Raw genomic sequence first — 27,352 nt, 5'->3', positions numbered from 1 at the left:
TGTTTTCATCCTTGAACTGGTACTGGTCTGATGACTTTGTGGTGGTACCAGGTCAGCAAAGTGCCTGCATAGGTGGGGAGATGGTAGAGTGGCGGCCGACTGCAGTCAACACCTCAGGTGGAATGTGACCATGAAGCTGCAGTTGACCAGCTCTTAATGAAACTGATAATTCCATCTCAGCAATTAGAATTGTGCCGAGGAACAATTAATTAAGCTTAACTTTCACTGAGAATCAACTCTTCCTGCCAACTCTACCTCAGGTTGTAAGGGAAAGAATGAGTCCCTATGGGTGATGAGACATATTGTTGTACGCCTTCATCGTTTCAGCAGTGGGAAGCCATCCCACACCTGCCACACATGGGGCACCAGATGGATGAGGTTGTGTTGGGTCCTGCTGCAAGGGGCGGTCACCAGCCGACCTGCCTCCTGCAGCATTCAGTGTACCTGGGTCAAGAGTGTGGGACTCGGTAGAGAGAAACTTTTGAGTCAACCCAGGCCTCCCTGCCCTCACAAACAGTGTGGCAAGGTAGTTCAGAACCCAGGCTGTAGAGCTTGACCTCTGGCCCACATAGCTGCATGATCTTGGACTGCTGGCTTTGTTTCTCTGTAAAGTGGATGGTTATAGAAGCCGCTGTAGAAGGCTAGGATGATGGGCAGGAAGACCTATGTGTAATGTCTGACACAGAAACCTCTCAGGAATATTATTATTAACATTGAATTCTACTGTATATAGCTTTCTTAAATATTGAAGTTTTACTTTTTTCTTTTTAAAAGTAATTTATGTTCCTTACAAGTAAATCAGAAAATACAGAAAAGTGGGGGAAAAAAGGTCACAAATCACATTGCCACCTGAAGCCAATCCTTGTGAGCATTGTGGATCCTGTCCTTCTTACCTGTTTGTATGCATGCATGTGTGTGTACATGCATTCTTGTGTGGTAGCTGCTTTTTAGTTAATTTATAGTTGTAATTATACTGTGCAGTATGTTGTATCTGGCATCTTGTCTTGTTCCCTTACATGGTGTGAGATTTTCCTATCAGTGTGTACATTCTTTGGGTTTTCTTATCCTATTAAGGAATATTTAGTGAAAGCATTTACATGGCAATTTCATTTCCATATCTAGAAATGTTAAGATCCAAAAATCATTTCCAAAAAATATGATTTCCCAAATAATAGAGGACTAGCAGCTTTTAGAGAAATGAGTTGAGCACATGTGGTCAATTTTGCCATTGAAGCTTTGAGTATTATTTTTAACACAGACATAACAGCCTTTAACCTAGATCATTTTCTTTCTCTCCTCAGGACAATTTTCCTAGTATTACTGTTTTCTCAATATGCCAGAAATGTTAAATTTCCTCTCCCAATTTACAAATCCAAGAAAGGATGGACTGCATACAAGTTACAGCTTTTCAAAATGTTCCCTGTGAGTAGTCACCTTTTTCTTTTTTTTTTTTTTTTTGGCAGTATTGCCTTTGGTTCATATGTAAAATGTTTATATGAGAAGAGGGGTTTTAAGCAGGTCGTCCTGGGGGGACCATGTCTGTGTGATGATATCAGGGTACTAATGACCACCCAAATCACCACGGACCTAAAATTTAAAAGCAGTGGAAGTTTCCAATGCTGGAGCCCTTTTAGCAGTATGTGAGAGGACATTGATTGTCCTTGGAATTGAGGGAGGTCTGACTCCATGTGACCTTTTCAGGCCCATTGTCCATTATTCTTATTTTACTAGCCAGATTCGGGCTAAATAACTTTACTGCATAAAATTGCTCTCTCTAAATGTGATTCCATTCAAGGAATAGGTTCTAAGCAGATCCCTTATGTGTTTTTTCTGCAAAGTACTGATGATGATGGGCTCTCGGGGGTATGATATTCCGACTGCAGGAAGGCGTCTTTTGCCAACAACCATCACTTCTGTTGGCCTGACAGAGCTTTTTCCTTTGACCACTTCAGATCATCCTGGCCATCCTTGTGTCCTGGCTGCTCTGCTTCATCTTCACAGTAACAGATGTCTTCCCTCCTGATAGCATGAAGTATGGCTTCTATGCTCGAACTGATGCCAGGCAGGGTGTGCTTCTGGTAGCCCCGTGGTTTAAGGTCCCATACCCATGTAAGTATTCTGGTGGCCAAGAGGGGTCAGGAGCCCACAAGGGCCCAACCTAGAGGAGTTGGAAGTTGTCAGGAGGCTCTGCAACACGGAAGGCCTTCTTTGTCCCAGAGCATGCCCTGAAAGTCTTACCATTCTGACCCTTAGAGGATTAGACAGCAGAAAAGGGAGACAGGAGGCTTTGTCCCCAGAGGGCCATAATTAACACACAGAGACTAACCAGCTCCCTTCTCAGGTATACTGGTTGTTTCTTTTGGTTCCACTAGGGCAAAATCCCAGACATAAAGGGGTCTCTTGCCAGATTTGAGCTCTGGTGGCCAGGATTTGAGGGCAGCTGCTTAGAAAGGCAAGTACAGAGCTGCACAGTACCCAAGCCACTGAAATGAACAGACTTGAGTGGGAGGGGCCTGAAGATTAGCAGACGGCTCAAGCATGATGGACTTTGTATAATCTTTTAATGGGTAGCTATAATTTTTTTTTAATTTGGTCACAGCTGTCAGGTAAACTAATATTCATTCACAAATGGATGGATGATGGATCTTAAGTTATAATTTCAGTGTTGGGTAACTCTTGGCCAGGTGGCAGGGATGTACAATCCCCATCTGTGAGGTATCACTTGGATTCATGTGTAGCATTTTCTAGACCCTAGCCCCGAAAGTGATTGGTGTGAACCCAGTGATGATCACATGCTTGTTGTTGTATTGTGAAGAGTCTGTTCCTGGCATTTAAGGTTTTTATTAGAATGGAAACCTGAACTTAGTTGGGTTGTACCAATTTATGCCCCTGTCCAGCAGTCACATTTTCATATTTTATGACAAGGAGGAAAAACCAAGGATATTAAGACTGGGTTAGAGATAACTGTTCTAAGGACTTCCCTGGAGGTCCAGTGGCTGGGACTCTTGTGCTTCCACTGCAGGGGGCACGGGTTCAGTTCCTGGTCAGGGAACTAAGATCCCACGTAGCGCGACATGGCCAAAAAAAAAGAAAAGATAACTGTTCTAAGCATGTTAAATGATAAGGATGCTGGCAGTTGTTCCTTCTGGTCTTGACACATTTACAAACACTGTAAAAAGCTTAGTCTTTCTAAATTCTCGTCAGATTATATGGTATAAGTATGTATTTATGTATACACAAATTCGTCCCCCCTATTCCCCCCCAGTACATGGTTCATAAACATACATGTAATTTGAGATAAAGTGAGTTTAAAAGTCGATTGGTGAGGGAGTCAGGAGGAGGCATGGGTGGGCAGGTAGGAGGAAGCCCCCACGGCACATGTGGGGTGGTCCTCGCTGCCTGTGCATGCGGCTCCCAAGATGAGCACAAATAGAAACACAGAGTGGGGGTATCCAGGAGAAGCAGCTGTGCATGTGTTGAGAGACCAGAGAGATTTTGCTCAGGTACCATGGGGCCCATGCATAAGGAGGCATAACTAAGTTGGACAGGACCTTAATGTCATGACTGCAGAGAGTGCTGTCTGGCTCCTCTTGACAACAGCCCTTGACTGCCACCAGCTTCTCTATTGCCAGAGCTCCCCGAGATAAAGAGCTACTTCCAGAGCCAGAGGATGTAGTCTTACGTACTCTCTAATGATTTGGCTTAATCCAGAGACAAGTTTTCATATATCTAGAGCAGTGGTTCTTAGTCTTTAATATGCTAAGAATTACCTGGATTGGTTGTTAAAATACAGATTTCTGGTCCAAAATGTCAACAGTGCTGAGTTGAGAAACCCTGCTATAAAGTAACAAAATAAATTAAAGCTTCTAGATAAGAGGAAAGATGAAATAACAGACTTAAATAGAAGGCTGGAAGCCAGCAGGTTTAAAATTTAAATAAATAAATAATCTGAAGGAAAAGGGATCAAAAATTAAGATTACAAATTTTAAATGTTGAAGTAAATGGAATAAAGATTTTAAAAATAAGGACTTCAGGCAAAGCGGAAAAAATAAGAAAGCAGTAAAAAAGTAAAAAGACAGAAAATAAAAGGCAATTTCTGAAAAATAATAAATGGCAAAATAAAACAAGAATCCAACCCCCAAAATCAAGATACTAAAATGAAACCACAGTGCTACATCAGCAAAGGTAACCATATAAAAGGTTATTTAGAAAACACAAAATGTTGCTTGATAAAGAAATCATCTGCACGTGAAGAATCCATTCCAAACCAATCCAGAGATGAGATGTTGACCAAGCCGGTTGCTGGTGGGTCTGCATCTTGAACCCCTGACCACAGGCTGCCTCTGCACCCCCTGGTCAGCTCCCACAGGGTAAAGTGAGCTCCAGGCAGGAAAAATTCTGTGTACACACATACTCCAGGCATATTCTGCACATCTGACTTTACGTGTCATCTTTTTCTTCGCAAACTTGTGGTTGCTCCCATTACCTATGAGACAGAGGCAAGCCCCTCCAGGGGGCTGGTCAAGGCCTTCCAAACCTCCCTGCCCCGTGCTGCACACCCACCTCTGCTGAGCACTAGCCTATTCCTGCCCGGCTGTGTCCATCCACTGATGCTCAGGCTGCTGCCTACCCAGAACGCCCTCTCCACCTGTCTCCTGCTCTCCAGGCCCTTCCTGGATAGGGACTGTGCTAATTCCTCACTTCCTAACTGGTACTCATTGTGACCTGGTTTGGGTTGCCTTCATTTGAAGTCTAATCATTGCACTGGTTCCAAGATGTTTTAGTGTTCTGATCCCTCAGTACACTGTTGGCCCCTGCACAAGAGAACATTTTATACATGTCTTTTTTCACTGTCCTTTCTATTTAGTAGCTCTATTATAACTAACGGTTCAGGGAAAGAAGGTCTAGGTACTTTACAAAGAAGTCTATTCATTCTAACAGTGAAGGTTCCTCATGCTATTTTTATTAAATAAGGTCAATGGTTTTCGGTATCCAAATAGATATACTTTTAAAGAAAAAAAAAACCGTACTAAAAATTAAATCTGGATAGGATACTCAAAATGAAGCTACCTGGGGACTTTGCTTTGCTTTCTCAAAGGAAACTCTTTAATTTTCCGTAACATGGTTTACTTAAAAAAAACAAAAGTGCTGGAATTATACTAGAGAAGGGTTGTCTATACCTTGTGCCATGCTTTACTGTTGGGATTTAAATTTAGCTGGTGATTTTTCATTTGACGCCACCCCCTGGGCAGGAGCACTATTTTGTATCATGCTTTGCACAGCAGGGCTAAAAATCCTTTTCATACAAATTCCTATGCCAACAAAGCAGGCTGTGTTGAACTGTAATTTAACAGACACTGAGTGTGGCTTTGAAGCAGGAAGAGTAGCACCCACCTCTTCCAGCCAAACAATTTCTTCTTTTAAATAAAGCAGACCAATCCTGGTTATGGCTGTCTTCATCCAACTCAGAAACTATTCCCAGGCATCTAGTGCACTGATGACTTAGGTGTAAAAATAAACAAATAGTTTCCATGAGCTTCAAAAATCTGAGTGGATCTTGTAGAGTCCTCTAACATACTGAATGACTCAGTGTCCTGAAAACTTTTGCCTGCCTCTCTAAGGAAGTTCATGAGACTTTCGTGCTTGTTTTCCTTCCTTAGTTCAATGGGGACTGCCCACCATCTCTGCGGCTGGTGTCATCGGCATGCTCAGTGCGGTCGTTGCCAGTATTATCGAGTCTATCGGGGACTACTACGCCTGTGCAAGGCTGTCCTGTGCCCCACCGCCCCCCATCCATGCAATAAACAGGTGCGTTCCTGAGAAAAAACGAGCTCTTCATCGGGCCCAGTGCCTCATACTTTGCTCATTGGTTTGGATAACCAAGAGTTTCAACATGAAGTAGCCAAGCACCAGGGCTCTTTATTGGCTGTTTGTTTTGGATAAGTCGCTGCCCCCATTTTGCCCTGATTTTCCTCATCCATAATATGGAGCAGAATTCCCACCCTTCTTCCTCATGGTAACAATTGTGTAAGACATTCTCTGTGAGATCACTGCAGACCTTAAACTCGCCAAAACAAGTACCAGATACCGCCACTGTTCTTTACTTGGTTTGGGTCATGGATGTATTGCCCCCTTTGATTTCTTGTTTTCCCAGCAGTTCTAGTCACAGTTACAATTCATATAGAGAGAGACAAGAGCAGGAATAAATGAAGTCTGTAGAATCTAGAGGTTTATGAGCTGTGGAGTTTATATTCTCAGCACATCTGGTCTTTAGTTTCTGGATGCTGGGGGCAAATTGGGCCCTATGGAAGCTGCAGAGAAGAGAAAACAGCCCAGATCATTTCGCCTTGCCCAGCCAGCTGCCGCCCTTCCAGAAGGGATTGTGTGTGATGAGATCCAAAGGGCTGGTGTCTTAGCATCTCTTGCATTGGTTCTGTTGGGGTTTAGAGTCCTGGTTTTTCTGTTTTTCTCTAATGGAGTTATTGCATATGAGTAAATTATTTATATACTGATTCTTTTAAAAGTTCTAATGTTTACAAAATTACAAAGCATTTCCTTTCTGATAAAACTATATTAGTAATAGGAAAGGAATCAAATCAATGGATGACCCATGTTTGTCTTAGATTCCAACAAATGACTTTATATTTCTGGCTAAAATCTTTTAATTTGGAATAATTTTTAAACATTTGTGTCTGATGTGTGGTTCAGAGATGTGCTTCTCAAAGTTGAATGAGCATGGAGAATCCTGTTAAAATGCAGGTCTTCAGATCTGGGGTGGGGCCTGAGAGTCTGCATTGCTAACCCCTCCTGGGGAGTGTGGAGGCTACAGGTCTGTGGACCCTGCCTTTGGGTCACAACCATTTAGAGTGTATTTCAGCGTATTTCTCCCGTGGAATGAATGTTTTTCTTTCCCCCATTCCTTTACGTTTTAGGGGCATTTTCGTGGAGGGTCTCTCCTGTGTTCTCGATGGCATATTTGGTACTGGGAATGGCTCTACTTCATCCAGTCCCAACATTGGAGTTTTGGGAATTACTAAGGTACAAATATTTTTCTAATTAAATGGTTGGGCCTCTAAATGTTGATCCATTTCATTGATTGGTCTGGCCACTGTGAGTTCCAAAAGGATGGCCTCCAATTCCGAGATCATCTTCTTCCCCATCTCTTATTTTTTCATTGATGGGTTTTGGAATGCTGATAGAGGTCTCTTTCGCCTTGACTGACCTGGGTAGGCAGGCACTCCGGTGCTATTCCTTCATACATTCCACAAATTTTTATTAAGCACCGACCCTTTGCCAGGCTACTGTTCTAGGCACTTGGGATACATCAGTGAATAAAAAAGAGAAATATCCCCATTGTCTGTGGAGTTTAGATTCTAGCAGAGGAAGACAAGCAATAAATAGTAAGCATAAGTATGACAGAAATATGGGGCAGGGTGGGGGATCAGGAGGGTAAGTGTTAAATCGGGTAGTCAGGCTCAGCCTCGTTGAGAAGATGACTTTGAGCAAAGACCTGATGGAGCTGAGGGAGGGAACTGTGCAGGTACCTGGGGAGGGGCATTCATTCCAGTAGTGCAACCGCCAGTGCAAAGCCGCCGCAGATCAGCAAGGAGGCCAGTGGGGCAGGAAGGAGAGAGGGAAGTGGGAGTGGGCCTGGTAAGAGCAGATAAGGTTCTTGGGGTAGCTGAGGGCCAGGTCCTGCAGCCCTACAGGCTGCCAGGGGCCGAGTGGAAGTGGGGGCCGCAGGGTGTGACTCCATCTGATTTTTTTTTTTTAAAGAGTCACTATGGCTGCTATGATGAAAGTAGAACATGGTGGGCGGGAGAGAGGGTAGAAGCAGGAGACCAGTTAGGAGATGGCACTAGTTCTAGGTGAGAAATTATATTACTCACTACAAATAAATCAGTCTTACAGTAACACAGTTTTCAAACTGCAGCAGCATCATTCTTCTCTTTCAGATGAAATTGGTTGTGGAGTTAGTGGCAGAACAAGCCACAGCGAGTCACTCAGGTTGAAGCAGTGCCTGGGCCTGAAGTCCTCCCCACTTGTCTCTCCTCCCCACCCCACTCCAAGCACAGACACCACAATCCAGCTTCAGTAAAAAGGAGGCTACTTCTTGGCCTTTCAAATTTACTAGCAAATAAATTTTATATCCCAGTTGCTTTGGGCCAAAGCTTGCTGTTTGCCCAGGGTGTTGAGGAATGCAGCTCGGCCCTGGCCATTGTATGTTGCGCAGCTAGACACCGTTAGAACTGGTTCACCATCTAGGGTGGCCTGCATGAGTCAGAGGTCTTCCTCCTGAACTTGAGAACTTGGGGGTGGGCTGGAGCCTTCTAGAACTGTTTGACCTCTTTACAATTAGAAATCCTCCTCCAGCCCTCTGCAAGATTATATAACCAGATAAAAAGAAACCAAATACTTAGTTTGATTAATTGTAACTGCAAATCCAAGTGAAAGGGAGCAGGGCATGCATTGTGCAAGCCTGACATGCTGGTTGGTTTCCTGTAAGTTGGCCAGGCCATCACAGAGCTCAGCCTCGGGTGTGCTGGTGGCCCCACCTGCTACCTGTTGTTCCTGGCACATGACATGTGAGGGCTGCCTGATGGGCACGTCCTCCAGGATGCCTGGGTCCTATTGCTGCCCATGGTGAGAGCAGATGCTGAGCACACAGAGCTAAGGGAAGGGTCAAATGGGCACCAAATGGGGCATAAGCCACTCTTTAGCCAGTTTGCTGCCATGAACCTGTAGACATATAACTAATCCAAAATAACAGAGTAGTAAAATTATTATAGATGGAGGGACTCTTGGGGAAACAGTTTAACAAGCCAGCTCCCTTTCTGCACCTTTTTAAAACACATCATCACATAATTTAACCAAGGTCACTGTAGGGAGTAAGTAGTGCTGTCATTAAGGTTTCTTCTAAAACTTGACTGAAATAGTTTGGGGACTAATTATCTTTATTATAATTTCGATGGTGCTAGCTTATTCTGAAAAGGCACCCTGCCCGCATTTTTTAATTGAGCCAATTGATCTTACCTCTGAATCCCTTTGGACCCACTCACCCTAGGCGAAGGCCTTATCCATTTGAGAGCAATATCAGCCCTGGAATTGGTTTCCATTGCCCTGACTCACAGGGGGATATAATTGAGCCATCTACACAGATGCCTTGGGGTGGGGAAGTAGGACTTGCACCAGAAACTTCTCTGTGGCCTGAGCCATGTGGCTGATGGAAGATTCCTGCCCAGGAAAAGGGAAGCACAAGGTTATAGGCAGTATTCTGCCTCTTGTCCAGCTGAAGGACTTGGGACAGTCATTTTTCTGATTAGAACTCAGATCTGAAATCGGACAATTCTAGATCTAGATCTGTGTTGTCTAATATGGTAGTCAGTAGCCACATGTGGCTGGTGGCCACAGGAAAGCACAGATACAGAACGTTTCCATCACTGTATGAAATTCTTCCAGACACCACTGTCTGGACCATTGTATCAGACTTCCAGAACAAATAGAAAGAGGGTGATCTGTGGCTCTTCCGGAGAATCTACCTCCATTTCCTGGCAACTCCACTGTTCGCTATCCTTTATCCAGTTATGGTGTTCCATGTACAGACATGGACATTCTAACTATTTGATGAGAGTTGAGGCTGTACACCATTGTGTGTTCTGAAGTTCTGAGGGTTGGATGGGTTGGATTCCATGTGCAGGACTTCTCTGCTGAGTGTGTTCCAGTGTCTGTCCCACAGAGAAGGGCAGCATGACATGGTAGGGAGGTGGCTGCTTTGGATCCAGCCCTGGCTCCATCACATTCTACTAAAGTGACCACGGGCAAGTTACATCACCTCTCTGAGTTTCTATACCCTTGTCTATAAAGATAGCTTGCAAGGTTTTGGAATTAATAACTTGATGTAAAGCACTTAGCATGTGGTTAAATAAGCAAAATAGAGATACTGTTATATGATATTTAGCCCTAAGTTTATTTCTAGGAAGAGTAAACACCATCTTCCTTGGCTGAACTATCTCTTTGATGGTATCCAGAGGGAGGTCATTTCTCCTCTGCAGCATACCACCCTGTTGAACACTTTGGAAGGTCAGAAATGCAGTGTCGATTTTTCAGTGGCCCTAGGCAAAGCAACAGTTCAGGAAGGAGATCAGAAGGGAGTCTGGGAGGTGATTCCAGGGAGTGGAGAAAGGAGATGTGAAGGCTCCATGTAAGCACCAGCAGGGCAGGGATTTTAGGGCTGTGTCTCTGGTGTTTGGAACAGAAATGTATAATAGGCACTCAGTTAATGTTTGTTGAACAGAAGAATGGCTAACTTGCTGCTTTTTTTGGACAGCATCTAAGGCAGATCAGCCTTCCTTGCATGGTTTTCATAAAAGATTTATTGTTTCAGGCATCCCTAGAGCCAGCTCAGCCCTCCCGCCTGCACACCTAACAGGGCTGACCCTGCTGGGAGGTGGATCCCTCTGTCTGGTTGCTCTTTCTCTTACTCATGCCTCAAGACCATCTCCAGGGAACCCTCCCCAACTTTTCAGAGTTTTCTCTTCCCACTGGAGTCCCACGCAACATAACAATTGCAGCAGTACAATTATTTGATCATAAGCTTGTGTCTTATCTTTGTATCCATCACTGCCCCCCATCCCAGTTTCCCAAGTGCTGGTCACATAGTAGGTCCTTGAAAATGCTGAAAAACAAGCTATTTGTAAATGAAAGCCTTCCTAATCATGTATTACAGCCAAGCATAAGTCATTTTTGCTCCGTTTGCCAGTGTGCATGACCTTTTCACCGCTCCCCTGCATATAGTGGTGGTATAATGGGAGGAACTGTAAATTGGAGTAATGGACGCTAGGCTCCAGTGTCAGCTGTGACTGATTCTAGCTGGACAGCTCAGTAAAAGATTCAATTCTTATTCTGAACTTGACCCTCGGGCACATTGAGAAGCTGTTGGAAGGTCCATCCCAGCATCATCCAGGAGAACAGTGCAGTAGTGGAAATGTTCTGTACCCTGCACTATCCCCTGTGGGAGCCCCCAGCCACACATGCCTACTGAGCATTTGAAATGTGGCTAGTACAACTGATGGACTGACTTTTATATTTCATTTCATTTCATTTTAGTTACTTAAAATTTAAGTAGCCATCTTCTATTCATTGTAAATCATACATAAAGCCCTGTGGACACTATTCCACTTCTGGAACCTCTTTTATCCAGTTTATGTCCTCAGGATGATTTCCTGGGAGAGGCAGCACAGAGTAGGGGCCAACAGTGCAGGATTCTTGAGCCCAGTGCTAGCTCCATCTCTCACTGCCTGGGTGACAGTGGACTAGACGAACGCTTCTAGAAGGCAGAAATCAAGCTTAACCAATAAAGTTGGGACCACATGGGAAGTGCTTTACATGGTGCTGCAGAAGTCCAGAGTTGGGGGAGCCAAGCCTTGGAATCAAAGAAGGCTTTGCAGAAGAGGTAGCATTGGGGTAGTATTTTGAAGGATGTGTCTGAGAACTGGCCAGAAGGGGGATGAGAACCCCAAGACTTAGGCAGTGGACTGACCTCCCAAATCACGATGTTAAAGAGGTCACTCCATCATAGTGGAGAGGACAGGTGAGCAGAGGAAAGGCCAGAGGCAGCAAGTTCAGGTGGGAGGCTGTCAAATAACCTAACACTTCCCAGGTGCTGTTCAGACTTTTACATGCATCTCATTTAATCCTCAAAGCAGAAGCACACCGTTCATTGTTACAGAGATGAGGATCCTGCCACCCAGAGAGGCTAATGCCTGTCTCATAGTTAGAGGTGGAGCAGAGACAGGAGCCAGGCAGCTCCTGCACTCTTTGGTCTCCAGGCTGTGCCACCTCTAATGAGTAATACACCAGGAGGAAAAGTAGTTCCAGAAATGTTTGGGGGTTTTGTCTGATTTGCCAGAACCCAGAAGAGAAGCAGGGGCCAAGTGTAGTTTTTGCATTTGAGACACTAGAAGATCATCCTGGCCAGTGACTGTGAGCATTAGAAACCTAGGACCAGAGCGCAGGAGCAGGTGCACACTGAGGTGACATTGCCCAGGGCTCGGAGACGCAAAGGCTGAGCCCCAGGATCCCCGTAGTAAAGGAGAGCAGAACAGTCAGCTTCTGGCAAGAACCGGATGGGATGGGAACAAGGAAAGGTGGTGGTAATCTTTTTACTCTAGCTGTGTTTATAGTAATATTTATGTGTTTAGAGTATTGAGATCAATCCTTATTGTGAAATGAGACTGAACCCTCTTAACTAAAAGTTTTAAGAGTAATCCAGATTTTGTCTGTGGGTTTTGTCACATTTTCCCACGGGGCCTGAGTAGTTGTGTGTGCTGCTGGAGGGCCTCGAGGTGAATGCCTGTCTCTGCCCTCTGTGTGTCCCACAGGTTGGCAGTCGTCGGGTGATACAGTACGGTGCAGCACTCATGCTGGCATTGGGCATGATTGGAAAGTTCAGTGCCCTCTTCGCCTCGCTCCCGGATCCTGTGCTTGGCGCCCTCTTCTGTACTCTCTTTGGTAAAATTCCATTTCCTTGATAGCCGGCTTCCTTCTCAGGCTCCTTTTCTTTCTTCACATTTGCTAAGGAATCCCTTCAGTGAGATTGAAGGTAACGATAAATTTCTTTTTTAAAATACAAAAGGATATACCTTAAAAACATAGAAACACATATCACTTTCTGAGTTGAATTGATGTTAAAGGTAGAATAATCGAGCTAGGAAAAATCAAATTAAATTTTATTCCCTCTAGTTGCCATTTCTAATTGATTTAAACTCAAACTATCTTCCCCTCTGGGCCATTTAAAACTGACCATTTTTGGGCTTCCCTGGTGGCACAGTGGTTGAGAGTCCTCCTGCCGATGTAGGGAACATGGGTTCGTGCCCCGGTCCGGGAGGATCCCACATGCCGCGGAGCAGCTGGGCCCGTGAGCCATGGCCGCTGGGCCTGCACGTCCGGAGCCTGTGCTCCGCAACGGGGGAGGCCACAACAGTGAGAGGCCCGCGTACTGCAAAAAAAAAAAAAAAAACTGACCATTTTTACGATGGGACTCTATTTGATCTCTGTGCCATTCAGCTGTAGTAATCAGGGACTTGATATTTGGGTGCATTTCCCAATGTAATTTAAATTGTTTGAATCAAGTTTTTGAGGGAGAACCAATGTCCTTAGTTTTCTGCCTGGTCTAAAAAAAGCATAGTGTGATGTTTATGCCCCTTATTTAAGCCCAAATAGTGCCTAGGCCGAGGGTCATTTGGGTCAGAGACCCAGGTGGTCACATTTGGGTCCCTGTCCTGTCACTACGCAGGTCTCCCAACCTGTTTCTGATGGGACCGAGAAAGGACATTGTAGGGAGTCTGTCTTCGACAGTTTATCTGTCATCCATGCCGTAGGTGAGATAATGGGACTTGTGATCTCATGTTTTTCTCTCCAGGAATGATCACAGCTGTTGGACTCTCTAACCTGCAGTTCATTGATTTAAATTCTTCCCGGAACCTCTTTGTGCTTGGATTTTCAATCTTCTTTGGGCTTGTCCTTCCAAGTTACCTCAGACAGAACCCTCTCGTCACAGGTAGGGAAAACAGGCCTTGAATCTTGTGGGGAAGTTGGAACCACAGCCAGCAGTTCACAAACAGCTCATCACCAGTTGGAGAGAACTTTGGAACTTCAGGAATCATTTTGATGAATGTTCATCTATGTTTTTCATTTAAATCCCACTTGGCTAAAGCTTATCTGGAAGCCCTTTGCACTCCTAACCACCTGTTTTCCATGGCAGGTGAACCATTTTACATTCCCACCAGGTATGTGGGACACAGTGATTTCTATTTCTCCATATTCTCACCAAACACATGTTATTTTTCTGTTGGGGAGCATTATATTTTTAAATACAGAAAGTGTGTGAACTTCTGTCTTAATATATCTCATTCATGTGATAACATCTTTAGAAATAAAGTTGCTCCTAATTAAAAGAAGCTAAGCACTAATTAGTAACCCAGAATTCTGAAGCCCTTCGTTTGATTGCTGACCCCACAAATATTTTTGTCTTGTTATTCACTTTGTAAAATTTTCAGCCTTACAATAGCCATCTTTTATATTGATTTTTTTTTTAATCTGCAAACAACACCCCCCTCCACCCCCAAAGTCTTCATAGTTCATTACAGGTTGAACTTCACTCTATTAGATTTATCATCTGTGAACCATTGTTAGGAATTTTCCTTATGGAGATAACTTTTGATTATTGTTGAAAGCATTCATAGTAGTTTAACATGTTACTGGCAAAAATTTATCTACACATGCATAGCAGAAATTTACACTTTCATGCACTGTATTGACGGACTGGCAATTAGTGTCCACCCCAGTGTTTCTTTCTAAGTCAAGGGCAGGCCTATTCTGGCTGGCAGTGACCAGTTGCTATGTCATTTTCAGGGATAACAGGAATCGATCAAGTGTTGAATGTTCTTCTCACAACTGCTATGTTTGTAGGAGGCTGTGTGGCTTTTATTTTGGATAACACCATCCCAGGTATGTGGTATATATCAAACATGCTTATTACATATGTGACTTACTTTTTTTTGCCAAATAAATATGGGAAGCAGGAAGAGTGAATCAGTTCAAAGCAATCACTGGTTAAAACTGTCTTTTCTAAAGTGGTTAAGAGGACACTTTCAGCCACCTTTCATGAATCACTTTTTTGCTAATAAACTTAGTTTTTTTTCTTTCCTTCTTGCTGAATTACATTTAAGGAAAAGCAGATGAGCTCCTTGCATATGGTGAAGTGGCAGCGGGATGCCTTAAGCATGCTCCAGCTGCCTGCCCCTCTGCTCAACCTTGCCTGGAGCTCTGCAGTTTGGCTTTCGTTGACTTGTTCACACGCTCCTGAGCCAGCTGCTACCAGTGGGCAGCACTTCTTCTCCTTGTGGAGCCTGTCCTTTAAATGAGTCATTGCAGAGGCAGGCCACTGCCAGGACCAGTGCCTGAGAGATGTATGGAGGCAGCTCTCTCCAACACCCATAGCCCTTGTTTCACAGCTGGTGCATTCTATGCCAAGTGCTGGGTGATGGACTAGGATGTGATGTCAGCCCTGCCCTGTGGCCTTCCCAGCTTCCTAGAGGAGGCTGCTTTGTATCGTTGTAAAGTGCTGCCATGGATGCACTGGTAGATTCATCTGCTGTCAAGGAAGGATGATGTTTATTCTTGAGCTTGAAGGTTTTATTGAGATTTTGCCCGTAACCTACCTCCAAAAAGCCTCAATCAAGAAGAGGTTACTAGGGGCATGAGGGGTGAACACATCTGGCAGAAGGAATCACACACATGAATAGGTGGAAGGTGTTAGATTTGTGGGAGGCCAGTAACATCCTCTTTCTCTCCTAAGTCAGCACTAAGTGAGAGAGAGACAAAGGAGTCAGGCAGATGGAAATTAAAGTCAGTTTTATTACTGAAATGCCCATGGGAGGGCATAGCTTATGTGTGAGAGGTTCCTAAGCCCTGCACCATAGAGTCAAGCTCAACACCCAGGCTCAGGCAGAGAAGTACATTGTTAGGGCTCCCATGTAGCTAAAAGCAGGTGCCAGTGCTCCTCTCTGCACTGGAAAGATTTTTGTAAAGGAGTCCAGGAGCTGCTGAACCCTGTAGGTCCAGATCTTTCTCCCTGACTCATCTGTCAGGGTACAGAATTGCCAGGAGTGTTATGCCAGTGGCAGTTCATCCTCACAGGAGCACAACAAGTGGGGAATATGTGACAAATGCACCACCCCCCACCCACTGAAATGGAGCAAAACGGTATGAAAAGTGATATGTCTGGATGAGTGGTGGGTGGGTGTGCAGTGACCAAGTGGTGAAGGCATTGTGATATGTAATAATGACTCTGGGCCCCATTTTGCAAGATCAGATCGGCGTTTTAGAGAGAAGTGGTTGTTTTGAGCGATTAGTGATTCTTAGATTTCTGGACTGGGCATCAACTACTCCTCAAGTGTTCTTCCTGCCATCCCATTCCTTTCAATTTATAAGACAGCAGCAGTGGAGAATCTCAATTCTTGGTAGAACTATGTAACTAAACATTCTGTTGTTCTGTTTTTGTTTTGTTGTGTGTGTGTGTTCCACAGGTACTCCAGAGGAAAGGGGAATCAGGAAATGGAAGAAGGGCGTGGGCAAAGGGAGCAAGTCTCTTGATGGCATGGAATCCTACGACTTGCCATTTGGCATGAACATTATTAAAAAATACAGATGTTTCAGCTACTTACCCATCAGCCCAACCTTTGCAGGCTACACATGGAAAGGCCTCAGGAAGAGCACTAACAGCCGGAGTTCAGATGAAGACTCACAGGCCACAGTATAGCCGTAGCTTGCCCTGTGGCCCAGCCGCAGTGAGGCATGAACCTGTAGTTCCTTGCTGAGTAACAAGCAGTAACATATATGTTTGTAGATCTGCATTTACATTGTCCACCCCGGAGCTAAGACAGATTACAAGTAGCTTTTTTGTTGTGGGCTGTGATCCTGTCTAATATGGTGTCTCACCTATCTTTTTATTTAAGCCCCTGACCCTTTGCCCTTGAGAGCATCCATTGCTGGCCATGGTCATTGAATTTGAAGTTCCTGTCCTCCTGTGGGAGTGGATGCTTGAAGCCCACAGCGATTCCTTGTTTTCAGTCCCCTTCTAACACCCTGTGCTAGCTTTCTTACAGGCCACCTCCAGGGTCCAGGGGCTTTCTGTGCTTGGAAGCACCAGGACCTTCACCTGCAAAGACCTCCTCTGGTCAAGGGGCACCAGTATCCTTGCACTGTCAAGTGAGATTCTGTGTTCCCTGATACTCCTGTAGGAGGTGGCTGCTGGCCAGTTGAAAACAGTGACATGCTTACCCTATGCCCAAATCCGTGCATGGGTAAAGTTTGTACAAATATAATTAGAATGGAAATTGGGGGATTGGACGGGAAGGGAAGGTACCTTGAAATCATTATCTGATGCTCAACTACACTTTCTTGGTGCCACCCCGGCCCAAGCTGGGCCGGCACATCTCATATTGGCCTCTTTTTTTTTTTTTACTAGTAGCTGAGACACTCTAGCTGGCATTTATCATTCCTGGCTGGTGTGACGGGTATAGAGTGCCCATGAGGGCACCAAGCAGGTGTTTATGGGGGTCTTGGTTCTGCTGACATGTGGATGTCAGTTATTGTTGTGTGTATCTATTATTACAAGATTTTATTCCTATTTAACGTTATTGACTATAGATTTTTGAAATCAGTGTTTTTCCATGTGACCCTCTTACCTTACATCCCTATTACTTGTCCCTCACCTCCTATCCCCCATTAAGAAAGGAACCAGCGTTTGTAAAGCTGTAGACACCATCAGGGAAGCTTGTTTTCCTGGCTCTTAAAGGCCAGTAACCATTATTGTGGTTGTGTTTTGTATTGCTTGATACCATGGAAGTGTAAATACATAATGCTTAATCTATTTATCAAAACTGACTACTGGACCAGAGCCCAGAAACCATGGGTTAAGTTATACGTGAATTTGTTTTGTGAAGAAGGGAAGCTGGGGCAGGTGACAAACAGCCGCCATGTTGAATGGTGCGGCCTCCTGGTAAATTAATCACTGCAGTTCTGTTGCCATTCATATCTGGCAGTTAAGGCTTAAGGAGACTTTCTGTGAGTTGCCATGTTGAATGTCCACTGGATTTTGATTTTGCAGAGGGGAAGACTAGATCCCCTGGCCAAATGCTGCCTTTCCTGTTTAAGTTATTGCTGCAGGTAGTAAGAAGAGCAGCTGGCAGGCCCCCTCTGTTGAATTCTAATTAATAATATTAAATTGTTTCTGACAAAAATGACTTTTATTGAGTTTGGCTTGAAATTTGCAATCAAAGGAAAATCCTGAGTGACCTCGTTTCTTGAGGTAGTGCTTCTTAAGTATTTACCTGGTTGTTTACCAGGCAGTGAACACACGGCTCTTGGCAGCCTTGTGTCCACATGGTGAACTTCCGGCCCCCGCAGCTGGCTCAGCTCACCACACCGGGATGTCTTTGGCAGCATTGTTGGGTCACTACAGCCTCCTTGACTCCTGTAAAGTTTGGGACTTTAAGGCCTATTCTGGCAAGAACACTTCAGAGCCACTGCATTGTTTTGCCAAGACCTTATTGCAGATTAAGTAAAGAACTTAGATTCTAAATTTAAATTTGTATGGTATGTTTTTTTGAAGTGTATTTGGTGCATATTTACTTTAGAAGCACACTGGTTAAATGATTTTCATCCGTTTGACTTGGTAAGCCCTCGAGGCTGACAGCCCTAGTTGTCCCCTTAGTTGCTTAGTTCCTTCTATTTGTATTTTGCTCAGCATCTCCAATTTCTCTCCTCTGAACAATGAGGGAAATTGTAAAACATCCCAGAGACTGCAGTATTCTAGCTCTCTAGATGAGCAGAAGGACCAAATATCCAAATGAAAGCCTCTGAACCATTGGTAATTCAGGAACAAGTTCCTTTCAGCTTAACTTGACCCAGGAATCTTCCCTCCCAGTGGGTAACACTCAGGGCATGTGCTTCAGATGTCTAGGAATCCTCTCCCTTCTGAAAACTCTCCTGGGCTGGACTTATTGAGAGGTTTCAGATCTGCTGGTCTGGGGGGGATATTTTCCGTAAGCCTTCAAATGTGCAAAGAAGCCCTGTGCCCACACCTCCTATTGGAAAAAGAGGGTTTTTGCCCTTCTTGTTCCATTGGGGCCAACTTAGATTCTCTGTCCAAGGTGGGGGAAGGGGACAGGAGATTAGGAAGTGTCCTCTGGCTAGCAGATATGCTACAGAATGAGTCTGTAGTTGAAAGAAAAATATATTCATCTGCTTCTTGTGTTTAAGCACACACCTGAAGGCGAGGTTTTGGGGGACACAGTGGCCATGTACGGTCTGTGCCTGTGCACCTCCCACTTCCATTGCTGGGTCCACATACCCGCTATGCTTTGGCCAATAGAATGTTTTAGGATATTTTGGATGTGAATGTCCTTGGGCAGGGCATTCACCCTCCAATTCCCACATGAACACCTACCCACCGTTTCCACATTTACATTGGTGATCCTGATGTGGAAAGTAGAAACTTATAAATAGGACAGTAGATGCTACAGTATCACTGTGGCGGCAAGGGTGAACCCACCACTGGATTTGATAAAATATCTAAATGGTTCACAATGGGAAGTGGCTCCAGTCTTTGTAGGCAATTTTCATTCTCGTTCTCACTAGGGAAGTAAACATAGATTCATTGATACAGAATCTTTCTTAAGATGATTTCAAATGTTAGATTGTAGTAAGTTTCTTGTGATTGATCAAGGCAAGGGAAGTGGCTTAACCATGGGTCCTGATGGTTTCCCGTTTTCATGGTAACAAATTCACACACAGGATTTGCTTCATACTGTAGAATACTGACTTTCATGATGACAACCTGGTTTATGCATGAATATTACAGTATTTCCATATAGTAAAATAACATTTCTACCCAGGATAATAGTCACAGTTTTCCAGGGAGGGAATGATAATTTTCATGACAATGTCATGTGATGATAGAATTTCTCCATTGATGAATCTTTCATATGTGTGTATACTTTATTTACCCATGCATATACTTTATGACCATGAGCTAAGTTGTTATTTCTTTAATTCATGTCTCTGCTGAAATATTGGTACTAGCAACTTAGACTTGAAGTTGGCAACTATAATCTTCCATAATATCGATGCCACAAGAGTGGTCAGGCCAGATAGGAGACGAACAAGGCGCTGTGGCGGAAGCCTCATCAGAACCTGTGTGGCGCCAAGAAAGGCGGCGTCCTGCACACTCACCCCCACGGCTTGGGGTGGATGCTCAGCTGCAGGCAGCAGGCCTGGCGTGACTGTTGCTGCCCCCTGGTGTGCTCACCCAGCTGTGCCCCCTGGACACCGTGGCAGCCTGAGCTCTCACAGGGCCCACTTCTCCAGGGAGCCACTGTTGGCTTTAGGGAAACACCTGGGGCCTCACATGCCATGCGTGTTGTGCTCTGTCCCCTTATGATTTTGACACAGAGAATAGGATCTCCCCCACCCTCCACCCCTCCCGCAGTCACAACTGGAGTAGTGCAAGAAGATTGCCCGTTTTTGCCCGCGTTCAGCATCTGCCCATGGACCTGTGAAGCACGTTAGCGCAGAGGATCCCTTTTCAGCAGCCTCCACACATTCCTGTCCTTTAAGTCTGTTCTGGACTGTGCCTCGTCTTCACTCTACACTAGTAACATCCAGCCTCCTTAGAATTGCTCTGTGTGTTTCCCAACACTTAGGACACCCTTCCCAGTGGTGCCGTCTTACTGATAGTCAAGTTAATACCCTTTTTGTTTGCTCGTAACAACCTTTGTTTGACATGTTAATAAATTTCTGACTGTTCTTAAAACAGTGGGGATGCCTATATTTTCCTTAAGTTTTTGTGACTGACTTTGGCTATATACCTTTCTGGGATTTTGTTTGTTTTTTATTTTGCATACTGAGGGTATTTGGGGTGGGGTTGTTTTTTGAGATGTCTAATTCTTTTACGGAGTTTTTAAAAAGAATTTTCATATTGTTTTTCTAACATGGCTTCATTAAACGTTTAAGTATTTTAAAAATATGTAATATTTGGACCAGATGTTGTGAATAATAGTAGAGATAAAGCTATTTTATTCTGTATTTTTAAAACTGTTCCGTACAAATAAAAGCTCTCCTGGACACAGTTCAGCTGTTCATGTACCTTCTTTGGCTGGTCTTTAAAGAAACCTGTCATTACTTAAAAGTCATCACTTAGGGAAGGGAACTCAACTAGTAAAAATTTTAGTTCAACAAGTTCACCTTTGTTAGATACATCGAAGACTCAGAGGAGGAATTGGCCCCCACAGCTAGAGAACCACGATGGGCTCCTTGGGAGGATGCCCAAGGGGTAAGGGAGACCTTGGTTAGAGGATGCACTCATGCTGGACTTTGGCGTGAAATTATGAGTCTCTTAGTAAGTTAGTGACATCTGGAGGCTGGAGACATTTTAGGGACCAGAAAGGCTGTCGTGTCCACACAAGTGGAATCAAAGTCTCCAGAGCAGTCTTGGCCCCTTCAGGCCGACTGTTTAGGCTGGGACAGGAAATGCTGAGGTGTGGGTGCCAGAAAAAGCTCAGAGCCAAGCCTGAGAGCAGCTGGTGACAGCTCATTCAATCAGAGGCATGGCTCCTGGTGGGGTATGAAGACAATTCCAGAAGTGTTTAATTGGTGTGTTTCTTAATTTAGAACAAACTTAGAACTCCTCCATCCCCATCTCTATCCCTGGTTTGTCTCTGGCAGTTTCAGCCATAGTGACCACCACAGCCACTCCCATAGGGTGTTCAACCTGCTGCTTCCTGTTCCCAGTATCCTGACCTATGAGCCACTGATAGGCATCCAGTTACAAGGTGATAGTGTCTTACCTTACACTATATACATGCGGAAAATATATGTGAGGTATTTAAAAAAGAATACCCATGTTCTCACCCCCAGTTGGGACAATAGCACATTTCAGTACTAAAGGCCCTGCCACTCCCGACCCCATGGGCCTCTCTCCTGGTACATCCCCATTTGGGTTTATCCTTTTCTTGCTTTCCTTCACAATTTTGCCATATATATGCATCCCTAAACAATTTACTGTTTAGTTTTAGTTTTGTGTGTTTTGGGACATTATGTAAAAGGTGTATGTATTGTCACATTTTACTCATTGTGAGATTCTTTCATGTTGGTACATAACTGATGTAGTTCATTCATCTTCACTGCTGGATAGTAAAACTTAAGAGTGACAAAGACAAAAATAATTCTGAAAGCTTCCAGAGAGAATGAGCAAAAACAAAGCCCTTTAAAGCTGGGAACCCATGGACACCAGATTTTCCAAGAGCAGCCCTGTTTGTGGAGTTACATTTTTAAGGACTGAAGAAAAAACTTTGAACTTAGAATTTTTATGTCTAGCCACTCAAAGGCCCCCATTTAAGTACTTTGGATGAAGTACTTAAATATGAGGAAAAACAAACCTAGGAAGTACTGTACGAGATAACTGAGGGAAAGGTGAGCAGTAAAGATCTGGGTAAACTTGCGTCTTGGCCCTTTATGGATGCTCTCAGAAAACCATAGACTGAGTGGCTTAGAAGCAAAAACACTTCTTACAGTTTTGGAGGCTAGAAATCTTGGCGTGGCAGATTCGGTATCTGGTGAGGACCTGATTCGGAGATAGGAGATATCCATCTTCTCTCTGTGTCTTTACGTGGTGGAATGGGCAAAAAGATCAAGCTCTTTGAGGCTCTTTTATGAGGGCACTACTCCCATTCGAGAGGGCTTCAACCTCATGACCTAATCACCTCCCAAAGGCCCCACCTCCTAATACCAACACACTGGGGATTAGGTTTCAACGGATGAATTTGGGTGGACACAAACAGTCTATAACACCTGGTCATTAAAATGTAGTGAAGGCCAAAGGAAAGAAAAAATACCCATAATGTGCTCAAATTATAATTCCAGGCCATATCAACTTGGTGATGGGAGAAGAGAGGAGACTTACAGAGATAAGAGAAACAAGCCCAAATGTACCAACTATAACAAGCCCAACTGTAAATGGACTAAACTTGCCAATTAAAAGATAGTTTGTTAGGCCAGATAACAGAACAAAATCCTGATAATATGCTGTTTACAGCACTGGGCTCAAAAGTGTGGCTGTGATTGTTGAAGGCTGAAGCAACTTATGTTCAGAAGTTGATAGTGGCTTAGAAACTATAAAAGTTTCTAAGCAATTTGACAATCATTTTATGTGTGTTGAATCTAATACTAAAATATCTGGCTTGTAGTTTGCATGTCTTTAAGTCTAGAAATTTATTTTTTGGTATATTTTACAAAAGTCTTAACCTATAATGGATTGGGAAAAACAAAAAGCAATTGCTCCTTCACCACAGATATGTTTAGAAGCACTGTTTACACGAGACTGGTTTACATAAGGATGTGCAAAATTGCAAGTAAAAGAATGGGGGAAAAATCACATGGGGCAAATACTAACCATCTATTATATTATTTTCAGACAAATCCTAAGACAAAAAAAAAAAAATTGTTAAGGATAGGGAGGTTCTGGGAGTTCCCTGGTGGTTAGGACTCAGTGCTTTCACTGCCATGTGCCCGGGTTCAAGCCCTGGTCGGGGAAGTAAGATCCTGCAAGCTGCACAGCATAACCAAAAGGGGAAAAAAAAAAAGGATAGGAAGGTTTAATTTACAAAGAGGAGTCAATATTAAGCACATGCACCTAATCAGATAGCCTCAAAATTTATGCAGTATAAATGGATAGAACTACAGGAAGAAATTGTTAAGTCCACCTGCCAGTGGGAGGTTCCAATACTTGCCTTTGATAGGTCAGGCAGACAAAAGCTAAGCAAGGTTAAGTGACCAAAGGGCATTTTTAGGATTCTGCATCCAACAATTAGAGAGTACACATTCGTCACAAGCACTCAAGGATGTTTCTAAAAGCTGTTCGTGTTCTAGGCACTAAAGCAAGCCTCAAATTTTTTTCAAAAATAGATATCATATGGAACATGTTCCATAACTATACACAATGTTAGAAGTTAATAAATTTAAAAATCTCTGTATTTGGATGTATAAAATATTGCTAAATAACTTGTTGGTTAGAGAAGAAACCAATAATGGACATGTTCTTTAATGAAGTTTATTGCTTGTCCCCTGTTGGTTCTGTTTGTGCATTCTTCTGGAATTCTGATTTTATGTTCACACTGCATCTCCCACGTCTCTCTAAGTTTCATATAGTTTCACTCGTACTATCTTTTTCCATTTCCTCTAAGTTCTGGGAGAATTTCCTGTGCAATGATCTAAGTCACTGACTTGATTTTCTGGAATACCTAATCTCTTGCTCATGTTTCTAGCGCAATTTTTGAGCAATTTGTTTTAGTAACTTTCAAACATGCACAAAAGTAGGGAGAATAGCATAATAGCCCCCCATGTGCCCATCATCCAGCTTAATGGGTATCAACTGCTGGCCACTCTTGTTTCATCTCCATCCCTCAACTTTCCCTTCCCCATTGTTTTGATCAAATCCTAGACATTTCACTTCATTTATAAACATTTCAGTAGTTACCCCTAAAAGATAGATTTTTTAAAAAATTTCCTTCCTATTTATTTATTGGTTTATTTTGGCTGCATCGGATCTTAGTTGCAGCACGCAGGTTCTTCGTTGTGGTGTGCAGGCTCTTCATTTCAGTGCTCAGGCTTCTCTCTAGTTGTGGCACGTGGGCTCCAGAGCGCCTGGGCTCTGTAGTTGCAGCACGCAGGCCCTCTCATTGTGGTGTGCAGGCTTAGTTGCCCCACGGTATGGGGGATCTTAGTTCCCCAACCAGGGATCGAACCTGTGTCCTCTGCATTAGAAGGTAGATTCTTAACCCCTGGAACACCAGGGAAGTCCCTAAAAGATAGTTTTTTAAAAACCAAACAATTATCTTTAAAAATTAGCGGGGTTTATTTAATATGATACATTTTTAGTCAGTGTTCAAATTTCCAGTTGTCTTATAAATACTAGAGACAAGATCCACATAATGTCCACACGTTGCCATTGATATTGATTGATACATCTCTCTTGCTCTCTCACTCTTTCTTTCTCTCTTCCTTCCTTGAAGTTTATTTTGTTGAGCAATTTATTTGTCCTGTAGTTTCCTACAGGAGGTGCTGAGTGCATTCCCCCCAAACATATTCCTTTGCCTGGGGTGGGGGAAGCACTACTTTATAAGTGATGTGTGTCCTTCCATCAGGCAGCATGTGGTCTCTCCTTTTGTGATGTTTACAGCCATGAAATCTCAATTCCCAGATCCAGTAGTTTATTAGGGGGCATTCCTTTTTAAATTTGGGCTTTGTAATTGTATTTAAATTAAAACACAATCTTCCATGATGCGATCTTTTCATAGATGCAATAACCTCTCAAGTCCACTGAAAATGTATCTTAGGAACTTGGCTTAAAAGTTTTCTCCCATGTCATGTTTGTTTCACTGGGAAATGTTTCTTTCAGAATAGACACTTTTTTTTTTTTTTTTTGCAGTACACGGGCCTCTCACTGTTGTGGCCTCTCCTGTTGCAGAGCACAGGCTCCGGACGCGCAGGCTCAGCGGCCATGACTCACGGGCCCAGCCGCTCCACGGCATGTAGGATCTTCCCAGACCGGGGCACGAACCCGTGTCCCCTGCATCCGCAGGCGGACTCTCAACCACTGTGCCACCAGGGAAGCCCAGACCCTTTTTTTGACTATTGAACCTTTTCATGTGCTTGGTGATTTTCTTTTTTCCTGACTGTTTATACTAAATAATAAGATTTCTGTTTTTTCGACAACAGGACTTACGGTGGATTTGGTTAGTTACTTTTCCCCCCAAAGCCCATGAGTTGAAATTAAAATCCTTTAGGCCTTTTGAGTTGGCCTCTCCTTGGACTTTTCTTCAGTTTGGTTCCATCTGCATCCATTTACCAGACTCTTGTTTATTCAGCAATAAAGATATCTCATATTCCAATTTTATTACAAATACCTTTATGTTTATGTGAATGTGTGCTTAAAAGAAATGAAAATATACTCCAAAACTTTTGATCATTATCTTTGGGAAGTGGGGTTACAGGTTACATTTATTCCTTTTTTTCTATCTTTTTATTTCTGTATTTTCTAACTATTTTAAATACAAATTACTTATATAAATGCTTTTTTCAAAGAGGATGAAAATTGTATTACAATTTTTAATTGAAGTATAGTTGATGTACAATATTGTATGTTAAAGGTGTACAGTATAGTGATTCACAATTTTTAAAGGTTATACTCCATTTACAGTTATTATAAGTATTGCCTATATTCTCTATTATACAATTTATCCTTGTAGCTTAGTTTATACCTAATAGTTTGTACCTCTTAACCCCCTAACCCTATTTTGCCCTTCCCCCCTTCCATCTCCCCACTGGTTAACCACTAGTTTGTTCTCTATATCTGTGAGTCTGCTTTTTTTGTTATATTCACTAGTTTGTTGTATTTTTTAGATTCCACATATCATATAGTATTTGTCTATCTCTATCTGACTTATTTCACTTAGCATAAGACCATCCAATTCCCTTTTATGGCTGAGTAGTGAAAATTGGATTATAACTGTATTCAGCAATATTGGAGTTTAAGAAATGGGAAAGTCCCTGTACTCCTCTAATACTAATATAAAACATTGCACTTCCTCAAATTGTACTTAACGTTAAAATAACAGTTGTAGCTTTGCTCAGTGGCAGTATCGTAGCCAATGAGGTTTATCCGAGGCGCGATTGTTGCTAATTAAAATAACAGTTGTAGCCAAATATATCTCAGTAAAAATATGAAAGTGCTGAAGCTAATACACCTTTTGTCCTGTATAGGAAGGTTTTGCCTAATAAATGACATGGCTTGTTGGATGAAATCTTCCAGAACATTCCATCCTTGGGAGGAAAAATAACCACGGTGAGGAATGACTCTCAGATGGTGAGATTTAGGCATCTGCCACTGAGTAGTGCCCAGAAGTCTATAGTGACCACCCCCTCATCACTCCCTTCCCCGCAACACACACACCAAGGCAGCCCTTGCCTGAATTGGGCCAGTGCTATCTCCAGACACATGCTTGGCCTAAGGGGCAAGAAAACTTCTCTTCCCTTGCTGTCCCAACCTTCCAACCTATGAAGACGCTGACCCCCAAACTTCCAATTTGTATCACCTATGAAGCAACTGTCTTTGGAGATGCACAGGTAGCAGAGAGCCTCTTATAAATGTACCTGTATGTGTGTGCATGTGTAATATATATATGCACACATACATATCATTTATTTGTTATGTTTTACCTCTTAGGCAGCAAGTGATCCATTGTGACCTTGGGAAAATTGTTGGAATGAGCTTGAAGCAGGATGAATGACCCTCAGAGAGGTCCTCCTAGGAATGAGCTGCTTGCCCAACAGAAAACTGTGAGAAAAATAAAAATATTTCACCTCAAGTAGCATCCTAACCATTTTTATTGTGGTTCAGTGATAAGATGATGAGCTTTGCAGGTAGACAGATCCACACTCAAATTTTGGAAAGCCCTCTTCCCACTGTAGCAGGGACCACTAATTTTCCCCCAGGATCTATTCTCCCATTTTTCCGTGGTCATGGAATTTCAGAAAGGCACAAGACTATACTTCCTAGCCTTGCTTGTAAGGCTGAGTGTGATCATGTGACCAGACTCTAGCCAGTGAGCTGTAAACAAGGCTGAAAGGGGCAACCTCAGGGTTATGTTCTTAAAGGGTAGATGTTTTCCCTCATCTCCTCTCCTTCCCATTACTAAAAAGCAGAAGCGGTGGCCAACTGACTTGGTCCATT

General features: G+C 43.3%; 1 protein-coding gene and 1 non-coding gene across 2 annotated transcripts in view; both read left to right on the top strand.

Annotated features, from left to right (window-relative positions):
- SLC23A2 (solute carrier family 23 member 2) overlaps window positions 1-20,677 on the top strand; it is a 147,846-nt gene extending 127,169 nt beyond the window's left edge. Inside the window, exons 9-16 of the mRNA XM_060077922.1 lie at window positions 1,302-1,422; window positions 1,953-2,109; window positions 5,661-5,808; window positions 6,933-7,038; window positions 12,381-12,510; window positions 13,421-13,558; window positions 14,413-14,508; window positions 16,089-20,677. Of these exons, the coding sequence (XP_059933905.1) occupies window positions 1,302-1,422; window positions 1,953-2,109; window positions 5,661-5,808; window positions 6,933-7,038; window positions 12,381-12,510; window positions 13,421-13,558; window positions 14,413-14,508; window positions 16,089-16,321 (1,129 nt within the window). The 3' untranslated portion in view covers window positions 16,322-20,677. The remainder of the gene's footprint in view (window positions 1-1,301; window positions 1,423-1,952; window positions 2,110-5,660; window positions 5,809-6,932; window positions 7,039-12,380; window positions 12,511-13,420; window positions 13,559-14,412; window positions 14,509-16,088) is intronic.
- A 5,564-nt stretch (window positions 20,678-26,241) lies between these two features.
- Window positions 26,242-26,384, top strand: LOC132477192 (U4 spliceosomal RNA). Its single transcript, XR_009530214.1, has one exon. It is a non-coding gene; the product is annotated as a U4 spliceosomal RNA (small nuclear RNA).
- Window positions 26,385-27,352: the final 968 nt, after the last annotated feature.

This window comes from Mesoplodon densirostris, chromosome 16 (genome assembly GCF_025265405.1).
Source record: "Mesoplodon densirostris isolate mMesDen1 chromosome 16, mMesDen1 primary haplotype, whole genome shotgun sequence".
In the NCBI taxonomy this organism is placed as follows: domain Eukaryota; kingdom Metazoa; phylum Chordata; class Mammalia; order Artiodactyla; family Ziphiidae; genus Mesoplodon; species Mesoplodon densirostris.
Note: the sequence above shows the minus strand (reverse complement) of the source record. Positions and strands in the feature narration are given on the sequence as shown.